A 17,473-nucleotide genomic window follows, 5' to 3' on the forward strand; every position below is an offset into this window, starting at 1 on the left:
TATCTATGTTCTTGACGACTTGGAAAAGAGTGAAGCGCATGTCTGCGTCATATTTCTCTCTGTACATAAATTATTTGATGAAATCACAATATAAGTACCCACAAGAACAATTAAAAGCTTTCGCTTACCATTGAACAATTTTTATTTTGATATTTGATAAAAAGTATAAAAATATTTTGTTCGAACGTAAGCAAATCCGAGACACTTCCTGTGACGTACATTGGAGGCGTGTCTGAATCTAGCGATGTAAACAAGAACGCAAAAGACAAGTCTCACAGTGTTGACAGCACCACGGGCATTTAGAGCGTCGTATCCCCTCATCAAACGCTTCCGTTGACTCTGGCTCACAGACATGAACCTCCCCGTCACTGTCAAAGTGAACTTTAGGGGCAACGTGAAGAAATTTCCAGTCTTGGACACGAACAAAGCACAGTGGGAGACTGTGGAGGCCTGGGTAAGGAGTCATTAAGCCTTGCTGGGTGGCGTTTATGTGGGGACGTTTACATTTCTTGGTCCTACAAGGCCGTAGCTGAGGCCTACATAAACAAACCTTTAACCGGATGCTAAAAACGAATAACGTACAGGCAAATTCTTTAATCCTGTCATAGAAAATATGTCTTAACATGTATTTTAGCTGGGTCTTCTTTTAAAATCCACAGTGATGTAAATTGCAGCAATATCTATTATTTGCTCTTGACCTTTCTGTTCGGCCATAAATCAGATGACAGCTTCTAAATAAACACTAACGATGTAAAATATCGTTCTCGTTTTAATCTTACTGTGCCTTCTTTACATTTTCTGTTTATAACTTTTAGATTAAAACTACTTTCGGCTTGAGCCATTTTCAAGTGAAATATTTTGACGAGGACAACGAAGAGGTAAATAATAACAGTTTAATTACGGGTTTATATCATCTTTGCATTTTTGTTTAATATATTACATTGATGGATATGAGTTAAAAGTTGTTACAGATCTATTGTTTTATTTTTCATTACAGGTGTGCATAAACAGTCAAGGTATGTATATGATTTTATTAATTGTTTTCACTAAATAACTCGAAATGTTGAAATATTATTAAAATGAAAATTAATGTTTGTATATATATATATATATATATTTTTTTTTTATTTTTATTTTTATTTTTATTATTATTATTTTTTTATTATTATTTGACAACATCACAGATGAATATACAGAAGCTCTAAAGGTAAGAACATCAAACAATTCAGTTTTGTGTGTGTGTGTGTGTTTGTATTTATAAGCCAAATCTGAATAAGGCCCATGCTGTATTAAATTATTATTATAATGATCATAATTTAAAAAAAAATCTCAAGGCTTTAAAAATAAATTTATTTTTATTTAGAGTGCGTTTAAACAAGCCAACCAGCTCCACATGAATGTCTATAAGATGAAGGGTCAGGCAGAGGGTGGTGCAGTTAAGGCAGAGCTGAAGGAACTAAAGATAGACCCCAGACCAGCTCCGCCATATCGAGCTAGGGTCAAGATGGCAGACAAAGAGACCCAGGTGACCCCCGAGCGGGAATCGGTAAGCACTTTGCAATCTTTTAATTATACAGTTCTGTACAAACTTTTACTAACCCTTTGCAGAATATCTAAATGTAATTTTAACAAAATAGGAAACCCTTTTTATTGGATATTTTATATTACTATATTGTTATTACTTATATGAATTAGAGATTTTATATATTAAATGTTGAAACATACTCTTTATGACTAAATAATACATTCATCTAAAAAAAAAAAATGACACTATCGAAAAGTTTACATACCCTAAAATCTTAATACTATTTGCCATTATATGTGTGATGTTATTTTTTTATTGTTCTGATAGATGTTTATGAGTCACTTGTTTGTCCTGAACAGTTAAACTGCAGAAATGTTCATAATATTATTTGTCTTTCTTGCATCATGTGCACTTTTTTCACATCAGGACAATTTTATAAACAAATATCGCAAAATTTGAAAACAATTCAAAGGCAACACACTACCTTCTTGAGGCTCTTTAATCTTAAAATGGATGGTCAGGTTCAATTCATTATTTTTCTGCTAGTAATGTAAGTATTTTATTCAGTTTTGAAGGGCAGTATTAAATACAATTATAATGTTTAAACTAAACCAGCACGGAACTGTACATTGTGTACAAAGGTTTGCACTCTTGTGTAGATGGGTACACAGTATGTCTCTTAGTTAATAAATTATAATTATTGTGAAAATACTGATCTCAAAATTAGTCTTTGTTGGAAACTATTCATATATACACAAGATAAAAGAAAAGAATGTGTAGGACCTTGAGGATCTTTCTGAAGAATTTAACTGCTCATGACAAACAAGGGATTCTTGAACAAGCTTCACAAACAAGTAATGAATCATCCAGGTAGCAGCACACATTGCTAAGATTCTTTAGTATTTAAACTTTTCATAAATGCAGTTATTATCATTTTCTTCACTTTGAAAAAGTGCATGCTAATGTCTAACTGTAAAAGGCAGTTTACATCTGGTGTGTGAAATGGCATATTCAGGACCATACTAAATAAATAGCATTCAATTTTAATAATCCCTCTTCTTTTGCAAAAATGATTAACATTCTGCCTATTTTGCAAGGGGAGTGCACACTTATTAGCTGAACTGCAAGTGTGAGTTGTCTCACAGTTCATGCCGATATTGCTAAAGTTAATGTTGTTAAATTATAATGGGCTGAGCTTATTGCTGAGCAAGATGTTTTCAGATTGAGAAAATGTGTTTCTCTTCCTGGTTTTCACAAACAGGCTGTGGCCAAAGAAAACAAAGGGATGAAAACTGAAGAAGAAGCAGTCCCCACTTGGTTTAAATCCTACATGGACAGGGTACTGTGTCTTAAAAATGATTTAATGGGTCTTGCTTTGATAACGTTACTTTTGCATATAACTAAAATGCACCATATTACATTTCATATTAAAGTCATTACTTGTTTAATCTGGTCCAAATTGTTCTTTTTGTAGTTCAAAGACCAAGTGGTAAGGGAGGTGGTGGACAGGATGTGCAGTGAGTTTTCTGGCCAGTGTTGCACACACAGAGCCTCAGATCCTCCTGCAGAGGAACCAAGCACCTCTGGCACACAGAAACCAGTCAGCTCCACCACACTGAGGGCCTCTAGCTCAACTCCAAATTGCAGTAGTTGCAAAGGACCAGCCACTGGGGGAGGATATCAGTGCAGGTGAGAATGTCCTAAAGCTTTGAGAATATTGACTAATATTCTGTGCTGGATAGTACTCGGTAAAGCAAACTGAATTAAATAGTCAGATTTAAAAAAGTAAAAACTTAAAATAATTTCACATTTAAAATGGTCATAACTCCAGAGTTATATATTGATTGATTACATGGAATTGTCACAGTGGCAGTTAAGTCTTCAAAATTTACAGATTTTTCTTTTTAACTTTTTATATTTGTAATCTAAGCCAACTAATTGGAAATTTATGTACATAAGTTTTTGGGGAAAAAGGGTAAAATCTACATCAATTGCCTATAATAGGTTAATGGTAACATAATTTGTTTGCTTTTTATTCAGTTTTGTAGTATTTGCAGTTTCCTGGTATCTTGATTTGCACTGCCACATCCAATGAAGTTCGAAAATGGGCAAAAAATAGAGCTCATGATATAATAAAGGTAATCTAAAATGAATCAGACAGATTACATTACCTAAAATGTGTAATGTGTTAGTAAATAGTTTTAATATTATATTTTCATTTTCACCTTAAAGCAACAAAGAAGGCAACAACGATTATAAAGACAGAAAAGAAATGCAAAAAAAGACAAAAGATTTTAAAACCATTATTAAATCAGTTCCTCCAGTAGTATCAACAAAGATACACATGTATATCTAGGCTCGTGGGCACAGGCAATATAATGATCCTGCAGACGATGACAGGGTTATACCTTTAAACTGTTATCCTTGGCATTTGACAGTCAATTAAAAAAAAGAATTACACAGGGCTTTGAAGCCAGCAATGTTATCAGATAGATTGTGTCTAAGTGTCTCTTAATGTAAAGTGCTAGAACAGGGTGTTCGCAGGGTCTTTTAAGTATTAAAAGTTAATAAATTAATTATGAGAAAATGAAGGCCCTTGAAAGTTATTAAAAAGTCTTAATCATGTTTTTACGAGGTCTTGCATTTTGTTCAAGCGTTGTCCAAAGTGTTTGACTCCAAAAAAGTATAAATATATAGTTATTTTCCTCCTAATATTATCAATGGCGTGCTCGATCTGTGCGATTGGTTCTGGCTGGGGTGCCTCAAGCCTTGCTCCTCCGTTCGGGTCACATATAACATAATAAACATTGTCACATAATTTGCGGCAAACGCGGCAAGGTGATGTGACGATCTCCACATGCAGCAAAACCATAGAGCCAAACAGACGGCTGGAAAATGTAAGTTTTCATTCTCCTGGTTGGAGAAAGACGAGTTTAAACAGTGGCTGAAACTTGTCGCTGAAACAATCGCAAAATTTTTCTTTCAAGCTTTGTTTCTTCCTAGCTTATCTGAGTTCTGTTACATGGTTGTGCTTCATTGATTTATTTAACTACAACTGTTTATTAACAACTATTTATTAAGTTAAAGGTTTGACTCCGATTGCAATTTGAAGTGGCGATGAGGTCTTCAAATATTCTGAAAAGGTCTTTAAAAAGTCTTAAAAAGGTATTAAAATTAACTTTAGGATTCCTGCATATACCCTGTAGAAAATTACGAAAGCCAGGAATTAAAAATAATTTTTGATGCCTTTTTCCATAGACAAAGAATATATATTTTTTAGCTTTTACTATTCCATATTGAACAGCTTTTTTAATTTGATGACTGCAACCAAAAACTGTGATTACTAGATCAGGGGCGAGGTCACAAGAATAAGCCTTAGAGTAGATGCTGAAAATTTTGCTCCAAAACTCAAAATGTTTTGGGCATGACCAAAAATGATGTCCTGAGGAGCAGATTCACATTTACATTTAGAGAAGATGGAGGGGTAGAATTTATTAAGCTTAACCCTACAATAATGAATCTGGTGTACTATTTTATATTAAATTAGTTGGTGTCTTGAGTTAATAGAACAAGTGTTTATGGTATTAGTAATTTAAAATTTATTTAAGATTACAATTCAGAAGTACTCTTCCAATCTCACACTATTTGAGAAAATGAATGACCGTTCAATATGAACTCTTCCCTCCTCCTATGTGCAGTGTTTGTCCATCTTGCATCTTATGCGAGCCATGCAGTCATAAACACGATCCCAGCCACAACCTAAAGAGAACAAGGACTCCTCTGTCTGTCCCTGAACGTGGAGTTACCCCTGAACCCAGGTAGGCCAAAATAAACACTTGGTGCTCAAGATGTTGTGAATTTTCTGCTTGACCTAACGTGTTGTTTAGAGCGATGATTGTATATATATGTTAAGGGAATTGAATTCATTTTTCTGTGTTGTTTTCAGGTTTCTGAGGCGGGGTGACAGGACGGTGAGAAAGGCGGAGAGGCAGCGTCTAAAAGCAGAGCGGAGGCAGCTGAAGGCTGAGGTGAAGGAGATCAAGAAGAAGCTGAGGCTGGAGAAGAGAGGTCTGCTGTGGAGTGGAGCCTCCAACGGGACCAGCACCTCAGGCCTTGCCCCCGCTCCCGCCCCGTCTCTAGGTGCAGGACCAGCCCCAGCTCCGGCCCTGTGCCCAGACCCTCAAACTTCCAGTCCAGAGTAAGGGCCACACTGAGAGGGGTCAGGGCTGGGTGACCTCCCTACCCAGCCCAGAACAAACATTATCAAGATTTATCACATTGTCTGTTATAGTTGAGTTATCGCTGGCAAATGGATGGAACTACCTCAAAATAGCACCCGCTGCCTTTATGTATTACGTCCTTTTTTGTACTTTTTTGATATGAACTTCAAGGAAAAGACAGACGCTGAAACAAAGCTGTTCTGATGATCCTCTGTGCACTCAAACCAGGGGTCCCAAGGTCTCCGGCTCCACCTTGGTGCCCACAATGACTGCCTTGTTTCTGGATGAGAATCTACCAGATGGCACTTGTCTGGAGCCAGGCACCAAGTTCATCAAGTACTGGAAGATGAGGAACACTGGCAACATCAGCTGGACTTCCGACACTAAGGTACTTTCTGAAACCCTCACTGTGATGTTTTGATGCATCTTTGTGGCCTCCGTTTGCAAGTTTGCTTGTGTCTGTCTTTTTAGTTGAAGTTCATGTGGGGCAACCTGACCCTGGGATCACGAGAGCATAAAGAGGTCGCAGTGCCCTTTCTGCAGCCGGGGCAGGTTGGCGTGGTGAGTGTGGCGTTTGTGGCACCCCTGCTGGAGGGCACCTACACGTCTCACTGGCGCCTGGCACATTGTGGTGTGCAGTTTGGGCCCAGAGTGTGGTGTAGCATTGTGGTGGTGCCAAGCACAGGGCAGAAACCCAGCATCCACTGCAGCAAATCACTGGTGAGTCAACTTTAACCCAATGCTCTAGGGTTGGGACAATAAACTGATGTATTCCTGGATAAATTCTAAGATTTTCGTAATGTATCGTGGTTCTCCATGAAACTTGCAGATGAAGCTCTTGGCTAGTTTGTCAAGCTCATGAAAAAGAGAGCTTGAGTTAAACGTATTTGCACCATGTCACAAGATTAATGTAAACACAGCTCACTGTGAACTAACCACTGCTTAAAGCTTTCAAAACTTTATTATTGCATTGATTTATTGTCTCAGCTCAGCATTGCACCAACATGAAGACGGTTGTTCCAGTAGTGTATATATAGCAATTAAATATTTTGTCTATCACTGTCCAGCGGACTGATCTGTGTCTAATGGGGAAAGACGGCATGTTCTGGTCAGGCACCAGAGACTGTGAAGTGTCGGCCAGCTCCAGAAGAGAATACTGCATCCCCTCTGTTGACTTGCTGACAGCACAGGTATGCGTTATCAGATGCGAAGGACAACATTTACTTATTCTATGACTGAATAATGTCCAAAGTCTTGTTGTTGTCCAGGATCTGCTGTCCTTTGAGTTACTGGATATAAACATTGTGCAAGAATTGGAGAAAGTCCCAGCCAATGCTCCATCTGGTAAGGCTTCATTCTGGTCATAATAATGTAATTCATCCTCAGGGTCTGTTCCTCAGTGTCATGTGTGTAATTAGTCTGGCCTCATTTTTAGAGTAATTGTGTAATGTTCTCAGATATGACCTCCTGTGTATCTCCAACTCTTCACCATGGAGCTTTGTTTGGGAAGCACGGAACAGGACAAAGCAAAGTCGAAGTTGGACGTTCATGCAGGAAGAAAATTCAAGGTTGGAATATGTTAATGTGAACTTTGAATTGCTGATTTGTATGCATGTCTAACACCAACTACTGATGTCTGCTGTCTAAACAGCCAATATAGTTGCAGGATCATTTAGTTCCTATATAGTTCTCAATATCAAGTACTTAAAAAGCATGATTATTTGAAATTGTAATAAAGATGAAATGATCAAAATAACTGTATTAATTTCTGTCTGTTTTCTAATTCAATTAAATACTGATGACCAGTAAACATAATTCATGGCAGATTAAGTTTTATCCATTGCAATTTTAGTTTTATCCCATGCAGATTTTTAGATCTGTTAAAGGCTTTTGTGAATGAATGTCTTCCTGAACTGATTATGAACGTGTTACTAGTGACCTTTTATGTACTGACACGACTTATTCTCTGTTAGTCCTGCAGCCTCAGAGACAAAACGAGCTTCTGGATGTTCCAGGCAATGAGGAAGGAGACGAAGACATCAGTGGCACTCAGTTTGTGTGTGAGACTGTGATTCGCTCTCTGACTCTTGAGGAGGAACCAGAACGCAAACCTCAACGCAGAGCACGGCCCAGCCTGAGGAGGCATGATGGTGAGCTTCTGCTGGAATTCTGCTCACAAAAAAACAGATATTTGACTGGCCTTATTTTGTTTTTGTTCATTTTGCCTTCCTATTTTGCAGTTCCAGATCCTGTTCGCTTAAAGGAGAGATCAGTGCCGGTGAAGAATGACAGACCAGTCATAAACAGGCCTGAGGCTCCAGTTCCTGTGTCAAAGCCAATCATAACAGATGAACCTGTCTTTCCAGGTCTGCATGCCTTTTTTTTTTCTTGGTCACTGTTACTTAGGGTGCTTTTACACTTGGTTTAATTGCCTGGACCATACCAAAGTTCGATTGTCCTCCCCGGCCACCTTCTCGGTTGGTTTGTGTTCACACTTTCTTTTTTCCTTCTGAACCCCGTTACGCTTGCTTCATCAAGCTGCTGTGGTGTGTACAGCCTTTGGTTTTGGACATACAGAAAAGCAACTCGCGTCCATCTGTCGCAATATTATTATAAAAGTTCAGAACATAACGCAATGTTTTTGGAGGAGACAAGCAGACATTATCACTATGCTTGCCCTGGCTTAGTCCTGCTTGTCACCAAGGTACAGTACGTGATACACACACATACACACACACGAATGAACGTTATGAAATGCTGTTGATGGATCCATTATTTGGTACGATTGCATTCATATCAGAAGTGAAGCGGACCAGGACCGTACCCCAGACCACCTCTTTCAGCTGGACTCTGGTATATTTTGTGAGTACGTACCCGAGTTCAGAAGACACGTTCACACTAGCTAAACGTACCGTACTCTGATGTCAAACAAACCCGGGTGCGGACCAGAATTGCTAGTGTGAAAGCATCCTTAAAGTACCCCATTATGGCTTTTCAATATGTATAGTATATGTTTGTGAATGTTAACAGGTAAAACTAAATGAATACGTGTAGTTTTTACTTAACGTTAAGATCTTGTGAAGCAAAATTTGCAAGAAACTGAATATAATTTACAGCCCTATTACATTTAATGCACAGCCTCACCACAAGTTCCTGAGCACATTCACAGTTCTCTAACACTTGTGCATCTATTTCAAAAAGTTACACCAGAGTCAAAAGAGGATAACATGTCTGGTAAAAAAAAATTCATGAAGGTATTATATTCTGATATATATTACAAAATAGAGTTGTAGCTGGGATGAAAATGAGCCTTTTTGTGTTTTAATGGAAACATTTTTGTCCGTTACTATTTTGTCTTGAACTGTTTTTTGTACTTAATGTAAAACACATTTCTGAAAGAAAATAAGGGTTTAAATTCAGGATGTCCCTCATTTGTCATTTGATTTTGAGTATCTACCAACGCTGAAACCCAATCCGATATTTCTATAATACATAAAAAAAAGATTAAAGAGTGAAAAAACAGATGCAGGATGTTCCTTTTTTATTAAATTACCTTAATTTAACATTCAACAACTCTGTTCACAAACAGAGCACTTCTGTGAGGTAACATCAATTCTTCACATTTGAATTTTAGTGGAACAATAAATATTAAAAAATCTAATATAAAAACAAATAGCACCTCAACTTAAAATACCCGACAGGCATGTAAACAAACAAAATAAATTAATTAATTAAAATGCCACTGTGTTTGCAAAGCCAGTTATGTGCTTTTAGGAACTACACTCCTAACTCTTACTGTCATCACAGTAGTAAGTTTCACACAAGGAAATGGATGTTTATCTTAACAAAAACTAACGTCTCTACCTTGTCGGGTTTGAGCCTGTTTCTGTTCTCCTTAAGAACGTTTGCAGCGGCACTAAAAATCTCATAAACTTTATAATACCTCCTGATCGCAGACATACAAGCTGCTTCTGTGTTCTACTACCACGTGTTGCTGTTTCTGTGCGAAGGTCTAACTCTGTACCAGCGCAAAACTACAGATGTGTTCAAAAGTAATTAGAACATATACAAACATACATATATATTTGAATCCAGATCGGGAGGTAACGTTCGGTTCCGATCGAGTCTGAAACCGTGTGATCTGGCCTGATTTGCGATCATGTGATCGGATATGGACATCCCTAGTTTAAATTTAAAATACACCCTTAAAACTATATATTTTGTATTAACATTGTCTAAATAGTCAGACAAATAAAATGTAAAAGAAAAAATGTCAATGAAGATGCAAAAGGGTTAAGCAGACACACTAAAAGAGCTTGCACTTGGGCTTGCTAAAAATAAACAGTTTTATTTGCTCAAGCAGCACCTTCTTTCAGTTCACATTTGGCTGTTTGTGCAGTTTTTACAGAGGCATTGATTGGCTCAAATGAAAACCTCTACACCGACCCAGCTGCACAGGAGGAGAATGAAGAGGAAGCGGAACAAAAGGGACGTGAAAATGAGCAAGAAAAAGAGGAAGAAGCAGGAGAGTGGGATGAGGTGAGCAGCCAGGTGTCCTCTGCCTCATCTGAGGACTACATTGTCATCCTGCCTGACTGCTTCGATACTTCCAGGCCCCTGGGAGAATCGATGTATAGCTCTGCAATGTCCCAGGCTGCAGTACCTCTTGCCAATGGGCCAGAGGCACCGCAAAACCCAAGCACGGCTGAAGGAGAGAATGAAGAGCCAAGCCCTGTCGCAGTTCTTCAGAACAGCCTGAACCGGATGCTGTCCACCTCTCAGATACTGGACACTCCTCCTCTGATTCCAGAGATGGTTCCTGTGCCTGTCGCTCTGTCACCACCCCCGTCTCTCCGAACACACAGGTTAAAAACATTCAAAGAATCTTCAGGGTAAAGGGTTAGTTCACTTCCACAATTCACATTTCCTGATAATTCAGATATGAGTTAATGTCATTGTCAACCCTTGTTTTTTTTCCCTGTTTTTTTTTTTTTTTTTTTTGAGAAAACCATTCCAGAATGTTTATCTCTATGTAGCTGCAACTTCAAAGACCCCCTGCTGTGGAAAATGTCTCTTGCCTAGCAAAATGTTTGGTCGTTTTCTTCAGAAAAGTGTGATCAATTGTTTATACTTTTTAAACCATAAAACCTTGCATCCTTAAAAGTAGTAAGTGCAAGACGAGCTTAAACAATATGTGAATTTATAATTTTATTAAATAAGATATCAGATTGTTTCAATAAGAGAGACCCTTATTGTTTTGCTGCTATTGTTTGATTCTTTGAAACTGTACTGAGCACCTTAATTCTTTTTATGAATGAATAAACAAAGGCATGAACATTAAAGATGACAAGGGGTGAGGAAATGTTCAAGAAATTACAATTCTGGAAGTGAACTAATCCATTATTAATGCAGAGGGAGTGTACTGTTACTCTAGATGGACCATTCCATTCATTTTCAAGGCTTCATGCTTGTTTTGCAGATTAGTGAGATCTCATGATGTTGAGTCAGAACCAGGGGATGAGAACACCTCATGCCAACCCGAGGATGACTCAAGCGGTGAGATTTCTTGTCTTCTAGACTCAGTCCTGGAAAAATAACATCATCTTTTTGCAATATAATGTATTATAGTTGTTTTAGTGCTATCATGAAATTTAAATAATTCAAGTTATATATATATATATATATATATATATATATATATATATATATATATATATATATAAAACTTGTGTGTGTGTATATACATATATATATATATATATATATATATATATATATATATATATATAGAGAGAGAGAGAGAGAGAGAGAGAGAGAGAGAGAGAGAGAGAGAGAGAGAGAGAGAGAGAGAGGGAGAGAGGGAGAGAGAGAGAGAGAGAGAGAGAGAGAGAGAGATATCTGGCTTTAGACACATACATATAATAATTAATTAAAAATGTATTAGGTATTAGTATATCTACATATTTAATAATTACAACAAAATTAGTATTATTATTATTATTAGTAGTGTATATTTAGATAATAAGACTGCGCTTGACATTTTACCTTATATTGTGCAGATAAACTGATTATTTAAAACTGATAAACTGATGACTTTGAGTCATCTTAACAAATGTGTGTGTCTTTTCTTTGTCCTAGGTTGCAGATCAGCTCATTTAGAGGCCCCTGTTAGTGCCTTTGAGACCTGTGGCCCCCAGGATCCCCGGTATAACAACATAGCCACTTCATTTGCTCTTAGTTGTGCTTACATGCATTACATTCCATTATATTCACAGCAGTGGCCAAAATGATTAGGAATGACACTTGGTGTATTTCAGGGCTTTGGGCTGTTTTTCTTGAACTGGCTTCAGTTGCAGAAGGAATGACAGAACATGTCTTGTTCTCAAGATTATCAGGATAAATATATTGACACTGTGTTAGTGTAGTAAAGTGTATTTGCTGCAAAAGGTGGAGAGCAAATGTTAAAGTTTAAAATGAATTAAAACAGTACGACTCACTTCATCTGATATTTGTTGTGCTCAGATGTTTCATGAACATTATGAAATTAAATCAGGTTTTGAAGTCAAAAAGATGTACACTACCTTACAAAAGTCTTGTTATTGATCTCAGTTGTAAAAACAACAAATAATAACTTGACTTCTCGTTGATCATTTGGAAAAGTGGCAGAAGGTAAATTTTTCCCATGAATCATCTGTTGAACTGCATCCAAATCATCACAAACACCGCAGAAGACCTATTGGAACCCGCAAAGACCCACGATTCTCACAGAAATCTGTCAAGTTTGGCAATCATAAAAAAAATTATAATTTGGGGTTACATTCGTTATGAGGGCATGTGAGAGATCTGCAGGGAGGATGGCAGCATCAACAGCCAGAGGTATCAAGACATTTGTGTTGGCCAGTACATTACAAACCACAGGAGAGGGCAAATTCTTTAGCAGGTTAGCGCTCCTTCTCATACTTCAGCCTCCATATCAAAGTTCCTGAAAGCAAAGAAGCTCAAGGTGCTCCAGGATTGACCAGCCCAGTCACCAGATATGAACATTATTGAGCATGTCTGGGGTAAGATGAAGGAGGAGGCATTGAAGATGAATCCAACAAATCTTGATAACTCTGGGAGTCCTGCAAGAACACTTTCTTTGCCATTCTAGATGACTTTATTAATAAGTTATTTGAGTCATTGCAGAGATGGATGGAAGCAGTCCTCCAAGCTCATGAGAGTCACACACAATATTGTATATAATTATAACTCTTTTTCCACTGCACCATGACTTTATATTCTATACTGTACATCATTTCTGTTAAGTCAAAAAACTTTTGTCTAAGCAAAGTCTGACCTTACCTAATGAAATAATTAAAAATCAAGGAATGATCATATTTTATTTAGGTAAAATAAGCGTAATCTAGAGGCCTTTGCCTTTCATATAAGCTACTTCTGATTCCAAATGATCAACTAGAAGGAAAGTTCATATTTGTTGTTCCTAAAACTTGGATAGGCGACAAGACTTTTGTCAGGTAGTGTATATATACATCTATATACAGGACAAGTTTGATAAAGGGTTATCCACTTAAAATGTTGACTACTGTATAAACTTATAATACAAACAGGGTAGGAAAGTGTGATGGTTCTGGTTTCAAGTAGTTTTCGAATCCACCCATTCCTAAAACTGAAACTTGCATGCAGCAGAAGAGGAAGCAGTTCTGCAGAAAATGCTATCCTGTGGGCTACCACATTTTGTTCTTTTTCATAGTATGATTAACATAACACTTTTTAAATCCCTTTAAAGTAGCACACGAACTGCCTATTGAATCATGCATGTTCACTTGCAGCTGTTCTTCCTCTTAGCTTTGCTTCATGACTGATTCTTAACAGTAATTTTCTCTTGTCCTCTTGTTTTGTTGGCACGAGACTGTTGGGGCATGACCTTGTGTTCCTGTTTTTGATGTTCTGCAGGGCACGTAATGGTGGTCTGACGGAGGGGCTGGTGAAGGGAGCTCTGTCTGTAGCTGCTTCTGCTTATAAAGCACTGTTCACAGGCCAGAGCACACCTGCACAGGTCTGACACTGTTCCTCATCAATGCACCACACACACACCAGATCTCATTTACTGTGAGGGGTACTACAGTATATATCTGATAAGTGTTCTTTTAGTTTTTTTAAGGATTATTGTACATTTTTATTCATAATTCTAAAGTTTTTAATGTTTTCATATTTTGTGGTTTTAGTTTATATTAGTATAATCATTTATTTTTTTCTGCTCCATTATTTATTTTATTTTTTGTTTTGATTTAGCTTTGAGTTCACTTTAGTAATCTTAATCTTTAGTAAAAATACATTTTTTATATTTAATTTTACACTTAATATTTATTTTACTTCAAGAAGCAAAAATGATGTTTTGGTTTTATAGTTGTAGTTGCATTTACATGTACACTTTAATTAGGGATCCAGCACCGGTGGTGCATAGGCCCTATTAGAATTCCTCTGTTTTTTATTATTATTATTATTATTATGCCCCTAATCGAGGGAATTTTGAGTCTAAACATGCTCGGAAACTCATGAAACTTTGCACACACACCAGAAGTGGTGTACATGATCGTTTGATATGGGCTTCAGAAGTGGGTGTGGCTATATGGCTTGACTGCGCCACCTATAAACATTTGATGAAGTGGCCCCTAAGCTACATTTCATGCACACATACGGAATTTGCCGCAAAATCTAAACCAACATAAAGTCAGATATTTTTACCTTCCTCTGCCAAAAAGTGTGGTTTTTGCGATTTCCAGGTGTTGTATCTTAACGAACTCAGATCAACACTTATCAGATCAACACCAAAATTAAGTATTGTCATCTAAGGGCCTTGGCTATATTAAATTGTGAAGATCTAGAGTTTTCGTAGAAGGGCATATCCGTGGCAGAAGGAAGTACTTATAGCTTTGCCTGAAAATTCACGTTCGTTGAGATTCCTCTCCTGAAGACATCTACATGCCAAAATAAGTCAATCATAGCACCACCTGCTGACAGAAGGAAGTTTGGCATAAATCTGTGATTTTTCTCATGTCTATATATTTATAAATCAGCTTAAATTATTATTTATTTATTGTTTTTTGAATACATTTTAATATATATTTTGTTCCTTTTTGGGGTGATAACACAATGCACTGTTTACCTCCACAAGACTAGCTTATAAAAGGCATATTTTAACTCTGAAGTGTTTAGTTTAGGTGACGGAGTGCACAGCTAATCTAAATGCAAACACCAGTGCCTATAATTTGACTGTATTTAAATACTTAAGATAATGCAAGCCTTGAGAACTTTGTTATCTTTGACTAGTGGACTTGGTCTTTGTGACCTCCGTCACACTAACTTAAGCCTGGTTGTCTTTCAGCGGCCTGAAGTGGACCCAGCCTGTGAAGACGCCTCATTAATGGCTGTATTACAGGAGATGGGCTTCAGCAACCAGCCGCTCAACCAGAGGCTGCTGAGAAAGCATCACTACAACTTACTTGATGTGGTCAACGAGCTGGTGCAGTTGACCGACAGCGAATGGCACATCTCAAGACATTAGGAAGCACCGCCGCGACCTCAACGACGTGTAAGAATTGTAAATGATTTCATTGTGTTGCAGCTTTCTGTCAGAACAGGAGAAACACAGCTGATGTTTATTTGTTAGAGAGTCTGGAGAAGAAAAAGAGAGAACTATATCACTATAACTGACAGTAGCTGCAATGATGCAATTACTTGATTGTAAACTTTTAGTTTCATGTTTGTAGGACATTATGAATGGGGAAAATACACAAGGTTTATCAAAGGGAAATTTCACCATTTAAAAAAGGACATTTTCTTCACTTACTCAGCTTGATTCAGACTCTTTTCAGATTCTTATTTCTGTTGGGACACAAAAGAAGATACTTTGAAGAGTGTTGAAATTCAGTAGTCGTTTGCTCCCATAGTATATATATTTTTTTCAATGGCCAACATTCTTTAAAATACCTTCTTTTGTGTTCAACAAAAGAAAGAAACTTGTAAAGGTTTGGAACCACTTGAGGGTGAGTGAATAGTGAGTAAATGTTCATTTTTTGGTGAACTGTCCCTCTTTAAGCAGTCTTAACGCTACCTTTATTCAGTGCGTGTGCCCTACTAACCTGTTAGGTAGGCTTCAGGTAAATTTTGTACTGCTTGATTAGATATGATGATTAATTTGAAACAATACCAGAGGGTTTCGGTTTGTTTGAGCACTTTTGCCTCTTGGAGGAAAGCTATATAAAGAACAGCCTGTGTTGATTTTGTTATTTGTCACGGTGACCTTTATATTTGTATATCTTATTTTAAATCACACTACTTCATGCGTCACACTAAGGTATTGGGCTGCCAAACTTATAGGAATGTGCAATGAGTTTTTCAGTCATGCTTAACACAACGATTGATTGATTGATTGATTGATTGATTGATTGATTGATTGATTGATTGATTGATTGATTGGTCAAAGATTTTGCTATAGGCACCAATTTTGGTCATCTTTGTCATTTTCATGTGCAATGTATTATTATGAACTGAAGGCTTATCAACATGGCTTTTGTGTCCAACACAGTGAATAAAAACATTCCATTATCATTTCTGTTGTGTTTTGAGTTATTCTCTTTGCATAATCACAGATCTTCTTGCTGTTGTCTAAATCTGCCCAGTCTGCAGAACTGCTTTTGGTTAATGTGCACACATGTGAACTGCTGAAACAATGGAATGTACCAAAGGTTAAAATAGTTATTCTCCTAGTCAGCTTCCTCTTTTGAGGCACGAATGAGCACAGATTCACAAAACACAGATTTTGTTTTTGTTTAGTTCTCGAATGATAAAAAACTCAATTGGCTTTGTTGTTTTATTCATTTTAATGGGTTGTGTGGTGTTTAATGTGTGCTATTGGAATAATAAACCACAATAAATAGAAATCCTATTGTATTTTTTATAACCAATTACTTAAGCATCTTTAATCATATAATGACATTACAGCTAATGTTTCTATAAACTTGTTAAAATGTCATCATATAAGTAAAAAAAAAAACAAGAATAATTAAAATACCAAAAAATTATTATAGAACATTCTAAATTTTATCATACCTTAAATAACTAAAAACAAAAGTAACAAAGATTTATAAATACAACTATTTATTATTTTGTGGCTGCGCTGTTATATTTTGAGTGGTGTATTTGTATTCTGTAAATCATGCCAAAAATGATCATTACCTTTCATTAGCCATTATTTTTTGTTCCAAAATACTTATGTAGACGTCAATATTTTAGCTCCTTTTGAAAACTTGTATGTTCCATAGGTACAGTGTGCGAATTATACATTGACAACCAGAGGGTCAACTGTTTTGGTTAGTTTGTGTAATACATGCTTCAGTCATTTTATGTATTTATTTTTAGTTACGTCTAGTTTATTAATAAAGCTTATTTAAGTTTTAAGCCTTTTGAGGATTTAGTGTATTCTGACCTATTCTCTGATTAAATATTTCAGTAAGTTAAACTACAAACCATGTGTCTAATTAGACTTTATTTCATGCTAAATCTAGATTCAAACACCCATTTTACAAGAAAACAAAGTCTTGAGAATACGATGTCTATCGGGGCTCTAGATCTACTAATTTCATACTTGTTTCTCCAATAGACATTGATTGATTGGCGCGATTATGCATTCACAATGGTTTGAACCATTATTTATGTTATCTATTAT

At 36.7% G+C, this 17,473-nt stretch overlaps 1 protein-coding gene across 1 annotated transcript; it reads left to right on the forward strand.

Moving 5' to 3' along the window:
* The first annotated feature begins 232 nt into the window (after positions 1-232).
* On the forward strand, positions 233-16,358 carry nbr1a (NBR1 autophagy cargo receptor a). The gene is given in 21 exon segments (NM_001305595.3): positions 233-454; positions 816-878; positions 998-1,016; positions 1,185-1,207; positions 1,364-1,546; positions 2,787-2,864; positions 3,000-3,214; positions 5,224-5,343; positions 5,472-5,723; positions 5,974-6,133; positions 6,217-6,465; positions 6,813-6,935; positions 7,014-7,089; positions 7,203-7,313; positions 7,719-7,895; positions 7,986-8,111; positions 10,145-10,610; positions 11,225-11,301; positions 11,884-11,950; positions 13,699-13,801; positions 15,131-16,358. Coding segments are annotated over 21 exon segments (2,970 nt in total). The 5' UTR covers positions 233-352; the 3' UTR covers positions 15,311-16,358.
* Positions 16,359-17,473: the final 1,115 nt, after the last annotated feature.

Source organism: Danio rerio, chromosome 12 (genome assembly GCF_052040795.2).
Source record: "Danio rerio strain M-AB ecotype USA chromosome 12, GRCz13ab, whole genome shotgun sequence".
Taxonomy (NCBI): domain Eukaryota; kingdom Metazoa; phylum Chordata; class Actinopteri; order Cypriniformes; family Danionidae; genus Danio; species Danio rerio.